At 33.3% G+C, this 18,240-nt stretch overlaps 1 protein-coding gene across 1 annotated transcript; it reads left to right on the top strand.

The window, feature by feature from the left end:
* The first annotated feature begins 1,599 nt into the window (after positions 1-1,599).
* Positions 1,600-14,956, top strand: LOC139840085 (agamous-like MADS-box protein AP1). Its single transcript, XM_071830304.1, has 8 exons — positions 1,600-1,832; positions 11,759-11,834; positions 11,946-12,010; positions 12,098-12,197; positions 12,285-12,326; positions 13,444-13,485; positions 13,776-13,891; positions 14,839-14,956. Exons 1-8 carry the CDS (start codon positions 1,648-1,650, stop codon positions 14,954-14,956), a joined length of 744 nt encoding a protein of 247 aa, XP_071686405.1. The 5' UTR covers positions 1,600-1,647.
* The last annotated feature ends 3,284 nt before the right edge of the window (positions 14,957-18,240 follow it).

Genomic DNA, 18,240 nt, shown 5'->3' with positions numbered 1-18,240 from the left:
TGACACATTATTTTGCTTCTCCAATGTACATGGTTCGCAAAACCCGATATTCACCTTCTTAAAATATGGAATCTTCCCATTAGAAACAAGTAACTTCATCACCTTCTAACTCATATACCCTAATCGTCCACATTACTCGTCAAATTAACCTCATCATCGTCGAATACCTTGACCATGTATAAAGTTTCCTTTTTACATCCAGAAGCCACAACACGACCATCCTTTTTGACTTGCTACTTGCGATCACCAAAAGTAGTGTGATTACCTTCTTCATCTAATTGACCAATTGAGATAACCTTTCATCTAATTCTCTTTAACCTAAAAAAAAAAAAAAAAAAAAAACGTTTGATGGGTAGTATTAAGAATGGTCTAGATATCTAAGAGCCTACAATAGGAATGGTCTTATACCGATGGTGTAGTATGAAGCGAAAATAGTTCAACATATAGATATCTGAAAGTAGCAAACATGTCTAATGCTTGCTACACGTGCTATGACATGTAAACCAAATAAGGAGTGCCAACTAAATAAATCTTTAACTTTATCCAATGTATAAAGTGAACAGTTTTTGGATATATGTATATCTATGTCCATTGGGTACCCTTAAAAGAATACTCCGTATAATGGAGACCAAAAGAGAACAAACATGAAGCCACCTACCCATGGTAACGAAAATAAAAATAAAAATAGATGTAACATAACATTATAAATATAAATAAACGATATTGTAAAATGAACCGAAAATACACACATTCGCCTTGCTAATTGTACAACTTTCATGCTATAACCAATTTTATGTAAGGGTAAACACGTCTTTTTTGGTATGTTCGTGGTACACTCATTATTGCAAAAGGTTTTTGTTACAGAAAATGTCTACGATCCACACCAAACACACATGCTGAACACGTGAGAGACAAATTGAGGCTAGAGCATTTTGTTTAATACATAAGTCCTAATGCCCTTTTCAACGAGACTACACGTTATCACCAAAGGCTTGGCTTGAATAGTATGAGGTTGAGATTCAACTTGGGGTATTCCTAATTCAGATTCGATTTTCACTCCAAACGAGATTTTACAACCTTTGATGGTACTATCAACATCAATGCGATTTGAAAAGATCTTGAGGGATTTTTCCAAACTTTGATGGTTCTTCCAATATCGTCGCGAATTGAGTTTCCTCTTAACGTGTGTGTGGATGGTATATGATGGCGAATGTGGTTAAGTTTACTCTGGGTGACGCCGATATCGCCGTTCTGAAAAGAAAAAAAAACAGACTACACGTCCGGAGGGGAGTATAATCATTTGGGTTGTACATTAAGACAAACAATTTTTTTGTTTATATAGTTTGTTTGATACTGAGCAACAAAGGTAGAAAAAACGTACTCGTAACTCTGTTGGCATCGTACATAGGCCTTGATGTTAAGTTTAAAAAATTCCCCTTTTTGATGAAACAAGAAAACTAAGGGTGTTTGAAATTGATTAGATGAAAAAGGAAGGGTTGAGTGAAGCATAAAATAAAATTAAAACCCCCTTCTTCTTCTAGAAATAAAACAACAACAATAAACTCACACCTTTCCTTTTCTAGCCAAGAGTATCTTGAGTTTCTGGATTTGGTTTGTTTGTTTTATTTTAATTTGTGAAAATCAAGAATGGGAAGAGGTAAGGTACAACTTAAAAGGATAGAAAACAAGATAAACAGGCAAGTTACTTTCTCAAAGAGGAGAGGTGGTTTATTAAAAAAAGCCCATGAAATTTCTGTTCTTTGTGATGCTGAAGTTGCTTTAATTGTTTTCTCCAACAAAGGAAAGCTCTTTGAGTTTTCTACTGACTCTTGGTACGTACAATTTTCTAATTTCATCTAATCTATTTATTTATTTATTTATTTCCAAATCTATGGGAATTATCAAATTCTCTAGGTTTAATTACTTCCAAAAACCATACACTGATCAGCATACAAACCTAAATTTTAGTTTATTTTTTGTATAAGCTGAATCAATTAATAATTCAGATCTATCTAGGAATTAAAAAAATAATTGATTGTAAATCCTTTGTACGTCACCTTTTATTTTGTTTATCGAAATTGGATCCAACAGTGATCTCATGGATAAACTGATATAACACTGGGAATATTGTATAACCCTTAGTTTTTCATCAGATTATTAATTTATTTATTTTCATTTTTACTTCTTGTCAATACTACAAATATCTGGTCAAAAAGTTTAAGATCTGATAACTTATTGTGAAGAAATATAATTGATTCACCTCCAAGATAGTTTAATTTCAGCAGGTTGTTTTTTTTCATACAAAAGAGTTAAAACTTTTATAATCAAAGTTTTTAAATTTAATTTTAATTTACAACTAATCTTCTAGCAAATTACTATTTCCGTACAACTTGGTTTAGTCTATAATTATTCATATTTTTAATTATCTAACAATAATTAAGTTTGATTAGGATTTCTGTTTGCAGAGATAAATGAATCATTTCGTAGATTTCATTGTGACTTCTGACTTGCATACATACATGCATATATACATAAATATATACTCCTATATATGTTTTAAAATTTGTTGAAGATTTGAAACAATTTTTAAAATTTATATAAATTACGGCATTAATACTCTACTTTCATTATTAGAATTTAAAAATTCACTACACACTTGAACATCACTTGTACGTAATACAAAGACCTCACTAATTACGGTGGATTTATCATATGTATTTATAAAAACTGAACATACGTTGTTAATTTGAATAACTGTATTTATTTTTCACATTATATTATCAATCTTTTTTTATGTAACCATAATATCAAATCCAAGTTCCAACTATATTATCATCTTTACCTACTTCTTTCAACCATCCACACCAATACATGACCGATTCATGCATTTGAAGTCAAACCTCTAAATGTTTTTTTACATTTTAATGCGTTTGTAACTCATCAAATTATTGGGTATGTTCATAATTTCGATCTCCAAATTAACATACATAATTAATTAACTTAAACAACAAACCTGATGGTTTGAGCACTAATCTACATGTCTACATGTAGAATTGATCCGACTTAAGTTTGCAATTATAATTATACAATTATCTATATAGTGTAAATAAATCAAAAACTACATTTTCTTTGAAATTTGAAACGCGGATTCCGTAAGTTTTGAATTAACTAAAGAGATGATCATCATATGATCAATTATGTGGCGATCCACCTACCGATATATGTCAAGAGATAATGGCTGAAAGATAAAGAAAGTACGTGGGAATGTAATTAAGGGATAACTAGGCCGCTAGGGCTTTTTAGCTTTTATCTATTGATTGATTCAACAAATTCGTTTATTTTATGAAATAAATTGAGATGTTTATTAGTAGTAAAAGATACGAACTGTATTTATAGATGCCTGTGTTTAGTAAATATGTTCTGTCAAAAACTGAAAGAATAATCGTAATTTAATGTAGACATAATTTTAATTTATATTTATAATAATTATAATTATAATTATAATTATAATAATAATTATTATTATATCTAACAAAACAACTGTAATGGTTTAAAATTGTGGACCCGTCAAAGATCTTCATCTCCTCTAAATTCTGATTTTGTCATGGGATATTTTTTCATGTTAAAGTAATACTACAAAACATAGCTTTTTAAAAATATATTCATGGGTCAGTGTATAAACGTAGTTCTTATGGGACCCATATCCTTCTCCTTGGATGGTTATTTTTACGCTTATCAACTAAATTTCGTCCTAACATTTACTGAAAATAATTATAATTATAAATAATTAGGATTTTTAAAGATTAAGTGTATCTAACTACAAGCAATATACGGATTAGACAAAAAAATCTATTTGGATTCAAGTTAATTGGCCTAAAACTAAGTTCTAGTCACGGTGTGGTCAGAAGTTTTCACGAGCGTGAGCTCGAACGCGAGACGTGCACGGTGTCGTCAGAACTTTTCTCGAGCGCACGAAGTGCTGGTGGAGCATGGCTCACCGATCGGGAGGCTATGTCATTTCAAGCTTTGAATTAGATTAGGAAACGATTTCCCGTCATATCTATATAATATAATCATATTGTACATGTAAACCTCGAGCACGAAAATAATAACAAAAATTATCTAGTTGGTCTTTGCCTAAACCAATCACATTGATTGGATACAACCAACTTATTTGTTTGTGTCGATATAAATTTTCACATTTATTTTCTTCGTTTGTTGATCGTGGGTTATGATTGTGCACAATCACTTGTGTTGTTTGGGTGCTAAATATATTAACAACTAGTATCAGAGCTCTGGGTTTAGAGTTTGGATCAATGGCGGAAGAAGGAAAGTCTAGAACCGAGCGGTTCGATGGCAGAGACTTCGGCTTTTGAAAGATACAAATTGAAGATTATTTGTATAAAAAAAAAAGATGCATCAACACTCGTTGAAGCTTAAACCTGAAGAGATGGATGATGCCGACTAGGTGTTGTTGTCAAACTTTGGGTGCGTTCCATCTTTTCACTCACGAAAAATCAACGTTGTTTACAACGTTGTGAATGAGAAGACTTTTAATTTATTACGAGCATTGTCCAATATATATGCAAAACCTAATGCCGCAAAGAAGGTTTTTCTAATGCGCCAATTGTTTAATACGAAAATGAAGGAAAGAGCTTGTGCTACTGATCATATCAATGAATGCAACATTATCACGCGATCGTCCTAAGTTGATATCAAACTTGATAGTGAGCTGCAAGCTCTAAATTTTGCTTTCTTCATTAACTCTAGTTAGTAGCTCCATGAGAACTACAAAAGTTGAGTTCGAGGCTATTTGAGATTTGATTCTCTGTGAAGATACACGTAGGAGAAACATAAAGAGTTCGTCGTCCGGATCCTTGTTGAGTACATATAGTGAGAGCGGGAAGATGGAACATAGAACAAAGAAGGGTAATGGGTAGTCTAAGAAGATGAATGCCTCTAATGACATATGTTAAACAACTTATTAGGACTGTAATTAAAATGGGCATTATCTAAAACAATGGAAGAACCCTACGGCTAAAGGTGTCAACTTGATTGCATATTAGATGAGATGTTACTGTGTGGCATTGAGAATTCTGCAAAGTCAATGATAATGGATTTGAGAGCTTTTTTTCATGTTAAACATTGTATGAGGATGATGAATTTTAGATAGTATCGTGGTAAGTTAAGGTTAGCGATAACAAGAGGCTTGATCTCAAGAAAATTATAAATATGGTTATAAAGACATCCCTTGGATATAGTTGGAATTTGAAAGATACGACATGCATTCCTAAGCCTATGAGCAAGTTTATGTCGGCTAGTCAGTTGGATGAAGAAGGTTTCATGGTTATTTTCGCCTACCGATAAAGGAAGGTGGTTAAAGGGAAGTTTGTCGTAGCTCGTGGACTTAAAATGGGACCACTTTACATGGTAGAAGTGTTTGATGACGATGTGGTAAGTGTTACGGTTGATGTTGGGATCGAGTCTACTTTATGGCACTGAAGACTCTGGTATATGAGTAAGAATGGTATAAAGATGCTCGTTTCGAGTGAGAGGATTCCAGATTTAAAGAAGGTCAAAATTGAGTTTTGCGAGCCAAATTGGAGGAAATGGACCTAGTGCATATGGATATGTTCGAAACAATGAACATGGTCACATGGAGGTTCCCGCCTTTACGTCACCTTTATTGATGACTCTCGGAAGGTATGGGTTTACCTTTTTAAGTGTAAATCTGACGCCTTTACTACCTTTGTGAAATGGAAAGCTGTTGTTGAGAATGAGACTAACATGAAGGTTAAGTGTTTCATGTCTGGCAATGGAGGGAATACATCAGTCACGACTTTAAGGACAATCATGCAAACATCGAGATTAAAATGTTGAAAATAGTTGTGGAGACACCACAACAAAATAAAGTCTTAAAGCATATGAATCGAACGTTGAATAGGACCCTTTACACTGTTGGATTTCCAAATCCCCGAGGAGGAATGGTTAGGTAAGAAGGTAACTTATTCACAACTTCAGGTCTTTAGTTGTAATGCTTATCTGGAAACCAAGGATGCGGACAAAGACAAGTTTGAGGCTAAATTAAAGAGGTGCACATTTATTGGCTATTGGACAGATGCAATGAGTTACCGATGTTTGGATAATAAGCAAGAAAGGTGATTCACTGTTGCAATGTCACTTTTGATGAAGACTCTGTTTACAGCAAGGTGGTGACGTTCAAGCCGAACACTGATAGTGTGGTCGAAACCTTTCTATCGCTCGCAAACTGTTGGTGCAAGGAGGCTGAGAATATGGGCTTGCGGATTACGAGGGTCCTCTCGCGAATCGCGAGGCTATGTTGGTTCCGAATTTGAATAAGTTTAGGAAACAATTTTGGCGAAGCTTGTGTTGTTCAAGTTCAAAATTTGTAACAACTAGATAGAATCTTGTATACATAATTATCTTGAAAAATCATGAGAAATAACATAACTTATTACGAATTTGTGAATGTTTATGAAGAGAAGAAATTAAATAAGTGCAACACTTATAGAGATGAGTTTGAGTAACCATGTATATAAGCACAACAACCACCAAAAACATGCAAGGGAGAGAGATTTATAATGGTATTGGTGATCAAAACAATGGATGTACATTGTATAACCAACACTGGTTCTAGATCATCTCAGAACAAAATCATAAAATTAAAACTTTAAGGTCATAGATACAAATGGTACACAATTCATGAGTACTAATATAATAGGTTAGAGTGGATAACGCAATTAAGATTTGCGAACTAATTATTTATCACATACATATGAACAAATGGAGGCAAGAGCTCAAATTAAAAAGTATGCAACCTAAATGATTCATAGAAACACTAAACAAGCTATTGAACAGCACACCCAAGAAATGAAATCGATTTACAAGCCAATTTATATTGAAATCAAAATTGATGGTCACGATCACAAATGAGGAAATGAGAGTGATTGTGCAAGACACACAAATACAAATGGCATAATGCCTTATACATACTAGCACAAGGAAGGAACTAAAGGATCATGATTGCCTTATTTATACTACTAACAGCCTAGTGCCTTTATTAATACTAATACCTTCTGGAACACCATTGAAGAGTGACCTACCAATTACCTAACTATTAAAGTTTATCAACTTCACTCTAAAATCAATTGATGATAAGAGGTAGCCCTTTAAACTTTGTTAGTCCTAAACAAAAAACTTGAAAGTGAGAGGGAGATGGATATAATATTTTCGTCTGTTTTTGTATGTAATAAGTTCTATAACAGTTAACATATATTTCAACTTATTTCTTTTATTGAACTAACTAAAAGTATTTCAAGGTAAACTTAAGCGGAAATTTTGCCGCTGATAATGTTTACACTTTGTTTAGCTAAAACAAACTTGAAGCTGGGATACAAAGAATACGAAGGCATAATCTGATACATAAGCTGATATGGTAAAACCACCTAATCTTATTGTAATAAAATTACGAATTCGTTCCCAGGGAGCAGCGTTTAAGATTTAATAACTAATAATTATTCTGAAGATTTATGTTGTAAAACGAGGGTTTGATTAATCTAATGATGCGAAAATAAATAAAACAAATAATCAAATAGACGAAGCAGTGTTCACTCAGATTATTCACTAGTGACGTTGATTGTTCTTTTAATTAAAACTGATTAAATGTCTGATAAATTATAATTCAATCATCTAAAATTGACTAACTCACATTAATCTCATTCAAATAATCAAATCATAAAAGATTTTAATATTGGGATTCAATCTAGGTTAAACTCACATAAAACCTTAATTACTACGATCACTCGGAGCAACTACACGACTGTGTTATCGAATTACCAATTAATCACCATTTACACTTACATGTGAATGTCTAAATATCCAAAGAATTAAAGCATATTCCGTTTATCACTAATAAACTCACGTAAACTAGGTAACAAGTTATGTAATTAAAGTCAACTAACCAATTCACACAATAATGGATCTTTTGGTTGAACACAATAATCATTAATCAATAAGATTCAGCTATTAAGATTTGATCCGTATTAAAATCACTTAAAATCCTAACTACAAAGATCACTCAATGTAGTTACACGATTATGTTGCAAACCTACCATTCAATTACCAATTAGTTTCTTAGTACAATCACTTAAAATCTAAGCCCTAATCGTCTAGATCACTCAATGTGTTGAAGTACACGTTATCTACCATCAATTATCTCATAATAACTAATTGATAACATATATAATTGAATTAAAGTAGAAAGCAAGCATAACAATGGTTCTTTGACCAAACTTAATAAAACTAACTCCATCAAACAATAAATCCATGAAAATAAGAACAATCCAATAATCAAAAGTTATTACATCTGAGCAAACACTAGAAGATTTAGCCTGACATGCTAGAAAAACCAACTAAACAATTGATAACATAAGTGTTCATGATAATATCACTAAAAATCAAGAAAACAGATGTACCAATGATTATAGATGATCAATCCTTGATCCTTGATGTTATAATCTTCAAACTTGGTGAAGAATGGCTCTAAAATCTCCAAAAACGACCCCTCTAGCCTCTGGATTCCTCCCCCACTCGATACCCTAAAGTTGGGGTTAAATAGGGGTATTTAAAGATGGAAATTCGGAAGTCTGACCTCCCCGAATCGCGGCCACAATAGGTCGATCGCGACCAGGATGCGTTGCTGCTAGAAAACTGCCAATATTCTGACTCTGGATCGTGGCTGCAATCCCCCTATCGCGACCGAGATGTGCACAACACCAAAAGTAGATCCGATTCTTGATTATCGTAGAGCTCTGAGTTATGGACGTTTGGGCTTTGGATTCACCTTTTTTCAAGTCCGTATGCTCAAGTTATGGCCAAAACGGTGGAGAGGCGCAAACCAGAATTTGAACCTTCTTCAACAATCATCTTTTTAGCTCAAAAACTCTCGTAACCCACCAAGAATACTTCCAACACATCACTTGAACCAAAAGGCTATAAACTTCATAAAAACCTCATTATAACTTTAAAATATCACAAAATTAATACGAACGAACCCGACATCGCAATATAAAATATGTATAAATGTGGCGATATCATAAGCATACCTAAAACTTGTGGGTTAAGATCTTCTATTATTAGTATTCATGGTTAACATAACAACGATGCCTTACTTTTCAAAGGTAATAATGATGCATTTGTTCCATTTAAGGCTACTTACCATTTTGGGTCAGCATAATAACGATACATTACCATTTGACTAAATACCCAAATCGAATAAGCTCGTAAATATATGAAAGTATGGCACTTACATGCATATTTTTGATTAACAGCACGAATAGAACCAATCCTAAAACCGTCATTATAGTAACAAACATGATTACACCAACGCAAGTACTCGTTGTCATATTTTGCCCCAAAGAAATGTACTATTCATATATGGAATGTGAGAAAAATGGAGTATCATTAAATCTGTAACTGTATTCTAACATAAAGATAACGATACTCCTCTTTATGCTTAATATTTGATAAAACAATCATTTCAATGGTCCAAGTGAAAACATGATACCTTTTATGAGAAATAAAGGTAAAATAATTGTCTTTGAATGAAATTTGCCTTGCATTAAATTATAATTTGTAGGGATAGCAATGACCAAAGGTGGTATGTAGTTGATTGCTAAGAGGGCCATGGCCCTCCTCATATTTTAACTAGAAGTGTAAAATTTAGCTATATTTTAGGATAGGTTTTAGATTTTTCTCTTATGGTCTTCCTAAAATTTGATGATATTATCTCCAGCCCTTCTAATGTAGTTGATTTTTTTGTATCGGCAAAAATATTAATCTATATATATATATATATATATATATATATATATATATATATATATATATATATATATATATATATATATATATATATATATATATATATATATATATATATATATATATATATATATATATAAAGGTCGTAAAGATCCGGTGGAACATACAAACGACAATGATTGAAATTGAAAGGGCTCGCTCTTATTGTCCTAGGACGAGTACAATGATTGAAAAAGAGCGAGCACATGGAAAATGTAAAGACACTACAAACGTATAACCACCAAACCTAAATCTAAATACGACATAAAACTGGGCTCGTATCTAATGCCACAATCTCTACCACTTAAAAGTTGCACACTAAAATGAATGACAGGCACTGCAGCAGCACCAAACCCGAGGCCTGCAAATCAAAGTAACCTCTCGTACCCGAAAACCCCCTAAGTAACTCCAAAACTAGAGAACCACAAGCCCATCGAATAAGATCAAATCCCCGTTCGAGCGGAAAAAAATGACCCCAAGAGAACCATTCCAATAAACATCAATTTTCCGAGGTCAACTAAGTCAACACACGTCGGCAACGGCACCGAGTCTACCCGAACAGACTCGACTATGGGAAAAGTATGAACACATCAATGTAGCAGCAACCAAACCGTGCAAATCGTGAAGTCAAACCAATAGAAGCCAAGCCATCATCACCGATTTTTCGAAAGATCTACAAATCCGTGGACCCAGAAGCCAACAGCCGCCAGCGACCGCCAAACAACAGTCACCAACAACCACCAGCTGGCGGATTCCAGCGCTCGCAGGCCGCCGATATCCTCCTATGTCCGCCAACAGCCAGAAGATAACCTGAATTATCTTCAGCCACCGGCAACCACAAGAAGTCGTCAGGCAGCACACAATCACCAACCTACCACTATACGCCGCCAATAACAGCCGCCGAGGATCGGATGTGATTGTTAGAGACACCAAGGCCACCGACAACCACAACCACCTCTTTAACCGCCGTTAGCGGCATAAGGCGGCAAGACAGCCGCCGAAAACCATCAGATTCCACCGGAAAACCGTAATCCAATGGATTTCAACACAAATCACACCATCGTCACCCTAACAACCACAATCGACAAAAACCCCAAAACGAAAACGGAAACATGCCAAAAGTGAAAGGTAGAATTCCAACGGAATTCGTCGCCTACCACACCATCAGAGAGCAACCATCAACGACGAGAGGAAGAAGCGAGAGATGGCAGCAAACCGACCCCACAACCCTGACGCCGGAACCCTAGTACCTGCAACCCCAGACCCATACCGAACTCCAGATCCCGAGAGTAAACATCACGGAATCGTCGCCTGGAGACCGAAAAATGAACGGAGAAGCCGAAACAGAGAATCCCGTCACTGAAGAAGGACGAAACGACGGCGAAACGACTTATTACACAAAAAGCATTAAAACCGAACCACCGGCGAGATGCCGGTGGCCGGAGAAGGCTAAGAATCAGAAGAAAGCAAACCGACAGAGGATATAGAAATGGAAAAAGGATCTAAATGAAAAGGAGACCCTTTTTGAAGAAAATCCGATGAAAAAGGTTGGTGGTGGTGTATTGTACGGAGAGAAAATATTTAAGAGAGAGAGTGGGTTCGTAAATGCTAATGTAGTTGTTGATGTTCCGTCACTGGCAATGACAATTGATTAATCCAAGAAATGGGTTTGTGGGCGACATCAGTACATTTGTGTAAGTTTGTAGCCTATTTTTGGCTTTAACCCATCCAAGAAAGCCTAGTAATAGCTTACCATCATAAGCTTTTGTATTTTTTTTACTTAAATGCATTGCCTTGAAGAGCGATGATTATTCTCTCACAATTTATGTTAATCTCTAATCTCTATCTCTAATGTTGTTAAATTATAATGTTATAGCATGGAAAGCATCTTGGAGCGATATGAGCGATATTCTTACACCGAGAGACAGTTAGTTGCAACAGATCCTAGTCCGGTATCAAAGCTAGTTCATATTAATTCATGTTTCCGAGCTAATTAAATCATTTAAGATTTGAATTAAATTGTTTCCCGTTCTTAATGTTACTGAATTTGTATACTTTTACAGAGAAGCTGGACCCTGGAATACAACAAGCTCAAATCTAGGGCTGAGCTTTTACAGAGAAATCACAAGTGAGTCTTTTTATTTGGTATAAATATAAAAGAAAAAAAATCTAGAAATGGCTTACTATTTTTAACATTGTTTATTTTATTGTTTAGGCATTATTTGGGTGAAGATATAGAGTCATTAACCTTGAAAGAAATCCAAAACTTGGAACAACAACTTGATACTGGTCTGAAGAATATTCGCACTAGAAAAGTATGCATCCGTACGGCATAAGTATAATCTGTTACACATTTCATTTTTCTAGATCATGGATTCATTAAAATTTGTGTGTTCTTACAGAACCAACTGCTTCACGAATCAATCTCAGAGCTTCAGAAAAAGGTGAGTGTATTTCGATCAATTCCTGGATCAGCGGATCCTATTATGTTTGTTTCTACAATGACCATGTTATATTAACAATTTAGACCAAAACAACACAAATAAATGAAAACAATTGCACCCACAAACAAACGAATAAAGTAATTTGTAAAAGTACATTGACATAACGATCACGTGGTTATATTTAATCAAGGGGTGATTGGTGTAGTTAAAAGCCGAGTATTTTGTATATTTCGTAGCTTAGGGTTTACAATTAAGATTAGGTTTGGTTAGGTTATATATTGTTCAGAAAAGAAATAACGTAATAGCATATTTATATGTGGCAAGGTAAGATAGCTATGAAATTCTACAATTGCAAAAAACTAGTTGTGGGTGTCATGATAAAGAATAGGTGAATAAAATTTTTCGTATTCTCGTTTGTTGATGAATAACTTCTGTCTCTTCTTCGCACGCTTAGTGTCATGTTCTGTGTGAATTGAAGTAGCAGACCTACATGAAGAGCAGGGTGGTAGTAATTAATGTAAATGCATATATATTATTGAAAATTATTTAATAATAGTTCATACACTAAAGCATATATATAGGAATGTATATCTCATATTTTCAGTTGTTATGAAACTATACAAGGATACCCCAGGCCATATAATAATTAGCTATTGTTTGAACTGAGTTTTGACATATTTAAATAAAAAATCTACCATTGCAATCTTTAGAAGTATTATAAATTATAAATATAAATATAAATATAAATATAAATATAAATATAAATATAAATATAAATATAAATATAAATTATTGAATTTCGTTGTAATGTTGGCAAAAGGTTTAATCTGGCGGAGAAACCCTGACCCCGTGTGCCTCTGGCACCTATACCGCCCACCTAGTAAGGGCTAAGTATACCGTGTAAAACACCTCCCCCCAATACCCAACGAGAACTTGCAGGCTGAATATCGCCCCCGGAGGGATTCGAACCTGCACCCCATTTTTGGCAAAGGGCATATTCTTGTGGGCCCAGGGTTCATAGGTGACTGGTACCACTGAAGCACTGCTTCGTTGGTATTTTGTTGTAATGTTTGTTGCAACTTGGTCTGATTTTTCTTGCATAATAATGAACTACCAGGGGAAGGCCATACAGGATCAGAACACTAGCTTGACAAAAAAAGTAAGTTGCACTCTTGTTCTTAATTTAAGATTAGTGCTACCTATTTTTTTCTTCATAAAAACAGAATTTAATTTAAATTATAATAAATGAAATGAAAATGATCAAATTTGAGTTACATTGATTCAACATTCACGCGTCAAACTATTTGAGCTACCTATTGAACACGACCCTATTAGATAGATTAGATTAGTGATATACCAACATTGTATAGCATCCACTTTATACAAACACAAAACAATTGATGATCAAGTAAATTATTAATGATGTTCTATCAATGAACTTATGAACAGATCAAGGAGAAGGAAAAAGACAAGACAATACCACAAAACACTCGATGGGAACAACATAACTATGTTGACCACGATACCACCTTTCTCATGCCACCACCTCCACCTCTCAACATGGGGTACGTAATATATAATCCATCTTTTCGTAAATTATCTGTCCTTTTATATCAACTTATGTTATATTTATGTCTTCCAAAATATATATATATATATATATATATATATATATATATATATATATATATATATATATATATATATATATATATATATATATAGGGGCAGGATCAATGGGGAAGTAATCAATCGGGGGGAAGCAAATTTTTTTTTTTTTTTTCGTTTTTTTTGAAAATTTTTTTCCGACATCAAGATCAGACAAAAATATGAACATTTAGAAGAGACACTTCGTGATGAATGTTATTATTTAGGCGGGAAAACGATCGACAAAAATAACATTCAAGATAATATTGTTCGTGAAGAATATGAACGTTTTTTTTTTCATGTTTTGTGAAGTAAAATTTAGCCCGATTTAGAGTTTAGGGTTTAGGGTTTGGTGTTTTGGGTATATTCCATAAACCCAAAACACCAAACCCTAAACCCTAAACCCTAAACTCTAATAATCTAAATCCTAAATCTAAACCCTAAATCGAAACCCTAAACCCTAAATTTCTAAACCCTAATATCTAAACCCTATAAACCCTAATATCTAAACCCTAATATCTAAACCCCAATAGCTAAAACCTCAAAATACGCTCGAAAAGCACGATAATTGTTATATATTACTTCTTCGGGCGTTTTTCCGCCAAAATAAAATATTTATCACAAAGTGTCTCTACTAAATGTTCATATTTTCATCTCATCTATAATGTTCGTGAACAAAGTTTTTTCAAAAAATGAAAAAAAAAAAAGTTTTTGCTTCCCCCCGCTTCCCCCCGAATGGTTACTTCCCTCTTGATCCTACCACTATATATATATATATATATATATATATATATATATATATATATATATATATATATATATTATCCGTCGGTATTTATTAAGTACATTATGATCTGTGTTGTAGAGCAAATTACGATCAGGGTGGTGGTAGTGATCAAGGAGGTGATCACGCGAGGACTAATGAGCTCGATCTGAGTCTGCAGCCGATATATTCGTGCCACATGAGGTGTTTTCCATCGTAAATTTGATCGTATTATTGATCATCAGAAAGTGAGCCACGTTAATGCTTACGTACTTATTATTAGTGCTTTATTGATTATGAATTACGAATAATGGTTATATATGACAAGTTGAAAGGATACTATAACAATCAATGGTGTAGTACGTACGTGTTGTAAGCTTGCTCATCTAGCTTGTAACCACATGTTAAATTACGTGTGTACGTACGTGTTTCTGCTCAACGGCAACTACTAAAACACCTTGCTTTCGTAATTATTAGTTTGTTTGTGTGTTATGTGTGACATCTTATGCTTATATTTTTTTTACGCAGACAGTAATTATGTGATAGTTTTTCATGCATGGTGAGCTTGGTTTATTTTTATGTTTGTAAAATTTTATTTTGATATATAGATCAAAACCACGTCAAATGATTATGATGACCATTGACCAATGACCAATCTACCAAAAAGATTACGGGGTATATATTTTTTACTTCCCTTATAAATAATTTTTAGCTCTCCTTTTACAATAGCTACATGAAGAGCTTAATTATGCAACAATGTAAAGATTGCAATCTGGCCTATAGTCACCTGTTGAATTAAGCAAGTCATTAATTTTTTTCACTAACTCATCACAATCATGAAAGCATAAAGTAGATCGCCATAATCCACCTTATAGCTTCTGTCCAACGCAACTTCATCGGCATTAATCTACTTTGACCTAAATGGCTTTAGTGGATTTCCTAAATGTCAAGACGAAACATGCATGTTTGATGTACGTTTTATTGCTTTAACCAAACCACGCCAAGAAAATAAATGTTTTGGCCCCCTTCCAAGAACCAAGAACGAAATAGCCACGCAATGTTTTGGCCTCCCAATATTCTGTGTAAAAAGTAGAAAACGACATAAATAAATAAATAAATAAATAAATAAATAAATAAATAAATAAATAAATAAATAAATAAATAAATAAATAAATAAATAATATAAAAAGACAATAAATTCTCTTACAAATGTGTATAAACTTGTTATACCTAAAAACTTTGGAGCCTGCTTCATCACAACATGATTTGTCTTCATTTTAACCTTATTAATTATGGAGTAATTATTAATCAATTAATTAATTATTACTTTATAATAATAAATAATAATAATAATAATTGTGACGACCCGAAAATTTTCGACCAAATTTAAACTTAATCTTTATATGTTTCCGACACGATAAGCAAAGTCTGTTATGTTAAGTCTCGAAAAGTTTGAACTGTTGTCATACATTCAATTAACCGTTGACTATGCCCGACGATTCACGAACCTTAATTGTAAGCTGAAATGTATATATAGATAATTATATATGTAAATAATTATACATAATAAATTAAATATATTAATGAACTATTATGTGGTTTAGTTATTATGAAAGATAATTTAAAACAATTAAAACTTGTTATTTTGAATATATAAGGTATATTGAATATAAAGGATTTCGAACATAATTGGTCAACGTTAACAATGTATTAAATGTATAAATTTTGGGTTTAATTGTTTCAATATATATAATTAATATGTTTATCTAAGTAATAAAATTTGATATCTAAAAACATAATTATATATAGTAGTTTGAATATATATATATATATATATATATATATATATATATATATATATATATATATATACATATATAAATATAATTTCTATACATAATTATTACTATATGTATATTGTTAAAATACATAAATATTAAATATATCTATAACTTATAATAATTCGTATGCATATGCCACGTGGATAGCCTAAAACCTATTCTAAATTTTTTACTAAAAACTTGACATCTGTCCATTTACAATTCGCTTATTATTGAACCCAAAATCAAACCATAAGTTTCTTCTCTTTCTTTTCTCTTTCATTCGTATATACGTTTCAATCTACTACTCAATTAGGGTTCCTAATTTCTTCACAAATTATAAAAAACATACGCAAAGCAAGTTGTTTTGAGATATATGCAAAACGATTGGCGATCAATTACAAGCTGCATCCATTTTCATCCGTTATCTCTTATTCCTAAACTCCCAAATTAGGGTTACCAAATTCAAATTTTCATCCGTTATCTCTTATTCCTAAACTCCCAAATTAGGGTTACCAAATTCAAATTTCATATATTTATTAATTGGTATTTTCAGTTCTTCATTTTTTATTGATAATATTTATTAATTGGTTTTAGAATATTATTTTTATTGATGTTGAGATTTAGGTAATTTGCAGTGGTGGTTCATAAACTTGAAAAGGCTGCAGGCAGTGGCGGTTTGAATTATACCTAGCAAACGGGTCGAGATGGGTCGGGTTGGGTCAAAGATCAAATAGGTTAGGTTGAAACGGGTCATGGGTCGGAACTAAAATGGGTCGAAGGGGTTAGGTCGTGACCAGGGTCGGGTTGGGTCAAGACCCGGGTCGATTGGGTCGGTTGTTCGTACATACATCTCCGCCTATTTCCTTTTTAACTTTATGTTTTTTTTTTAAAAAATTTGTTGCCTTTGTTGTTCGTTATGAACAATATTTTGTCAAATTACTACCTCCGTCCTACTATAAGTGTTCATTTACTTTTTGCACACAGTTTTAGGAAATCTCACTAACTCCATTCTCAACCAATCAGAAATCTTCTCTCTCCAGAATAACCTCTTCTCATTGGTTGAAACACAAAGTGGACACTTGAAATGGGACATCCCAAAATGGAAATGTGGACACTTGTGGTGGGACGGAGGGAGTATGATTTAGCAATGCAATTCTTTCCGTTACTAACATCTTCTTTCAAAGTGTGCCTGTCGTTACCGTCTACCTGTATGAAATATGAATACTGCCTTTTATGGTCAATCACGAAGGAGTCCTGGTGCGTTTGCCTTTGCTGCTGTTTTAAACAAACCGTTGCACGTGTGCGATGTTTTATCCGTGAGTATACATGTATATGACTTCCGAAGGTGCACTACTACATAAATAAACCATCAAAACCGGTTTTTTGGGGTTTTGAAACCGGTTTTAAAACCGGTTTGCATGGATAGGGGTTTAGAAAGTGAAGACCGGTTTTGCAACCGGTTTGGAAACTCGACTTCTGGAACCGGTTTTTTAATAAAAACCGGTTTGCATTCTAAATTTTTTTTTAAAAAAATTTTACAGCTAATGTTCATAATTAATCTTCATCCTGGCTAATTAATCTTCATGATTCGAACCAGCAGTTTTCTAATAAGCAACATACAAACAACACCATGAATCGAACAGCTAATCTTCATCCTTCGAACCGAAGTCAAATCAAAATA

This window comes from Rutidosis leptorrhynchoides, chromosome 4, assembly GCF_046630445.1.
Source record: "Rutidosis leptorrhynchoides isolate AG116_Rl617_1_P2 chromosome 4, CSIRO_AGI_Rlap_v1, whole genome shotgun sequence".
Lineage (NCBI taxonomy): Eukaryota > Viridiplantae > Streptophyta > Magnoliopsida > Asterales > Asteraceae > Rutidosis > Rutidosis leptorrhynchoides.
Note: the sequence above shows the minus strand (reverse complement) of the source record. Positions and strands in the feature narration are given on the sequence as shown.

Excerpts from the sequence above, each read along its gene's own strand:
- LOC139840085 (XM_071830304.1), top strand. The coding sequence starts at position 1,648 with ATGGGAAGAGGTAAGGTACAACTTAAAAGGATAGAAAACAAGATAAAC. Across the intron at positions 12,327-13,443 it reads TCTCAGAGCTTCAGAAAAAG|GGGAAGGCCATACAGGATCA; the intron begins GTGAGTGTATTT and ends ATGAACTACCAG. Across the intron at positions 13,486-13,775 it reads ACACTAGCTTGACAAAAAAA|ATCAAGGAGAAGGAAAAAGA; the intron begins GTAAGTTGCACT and ends ACTTATGAACAG.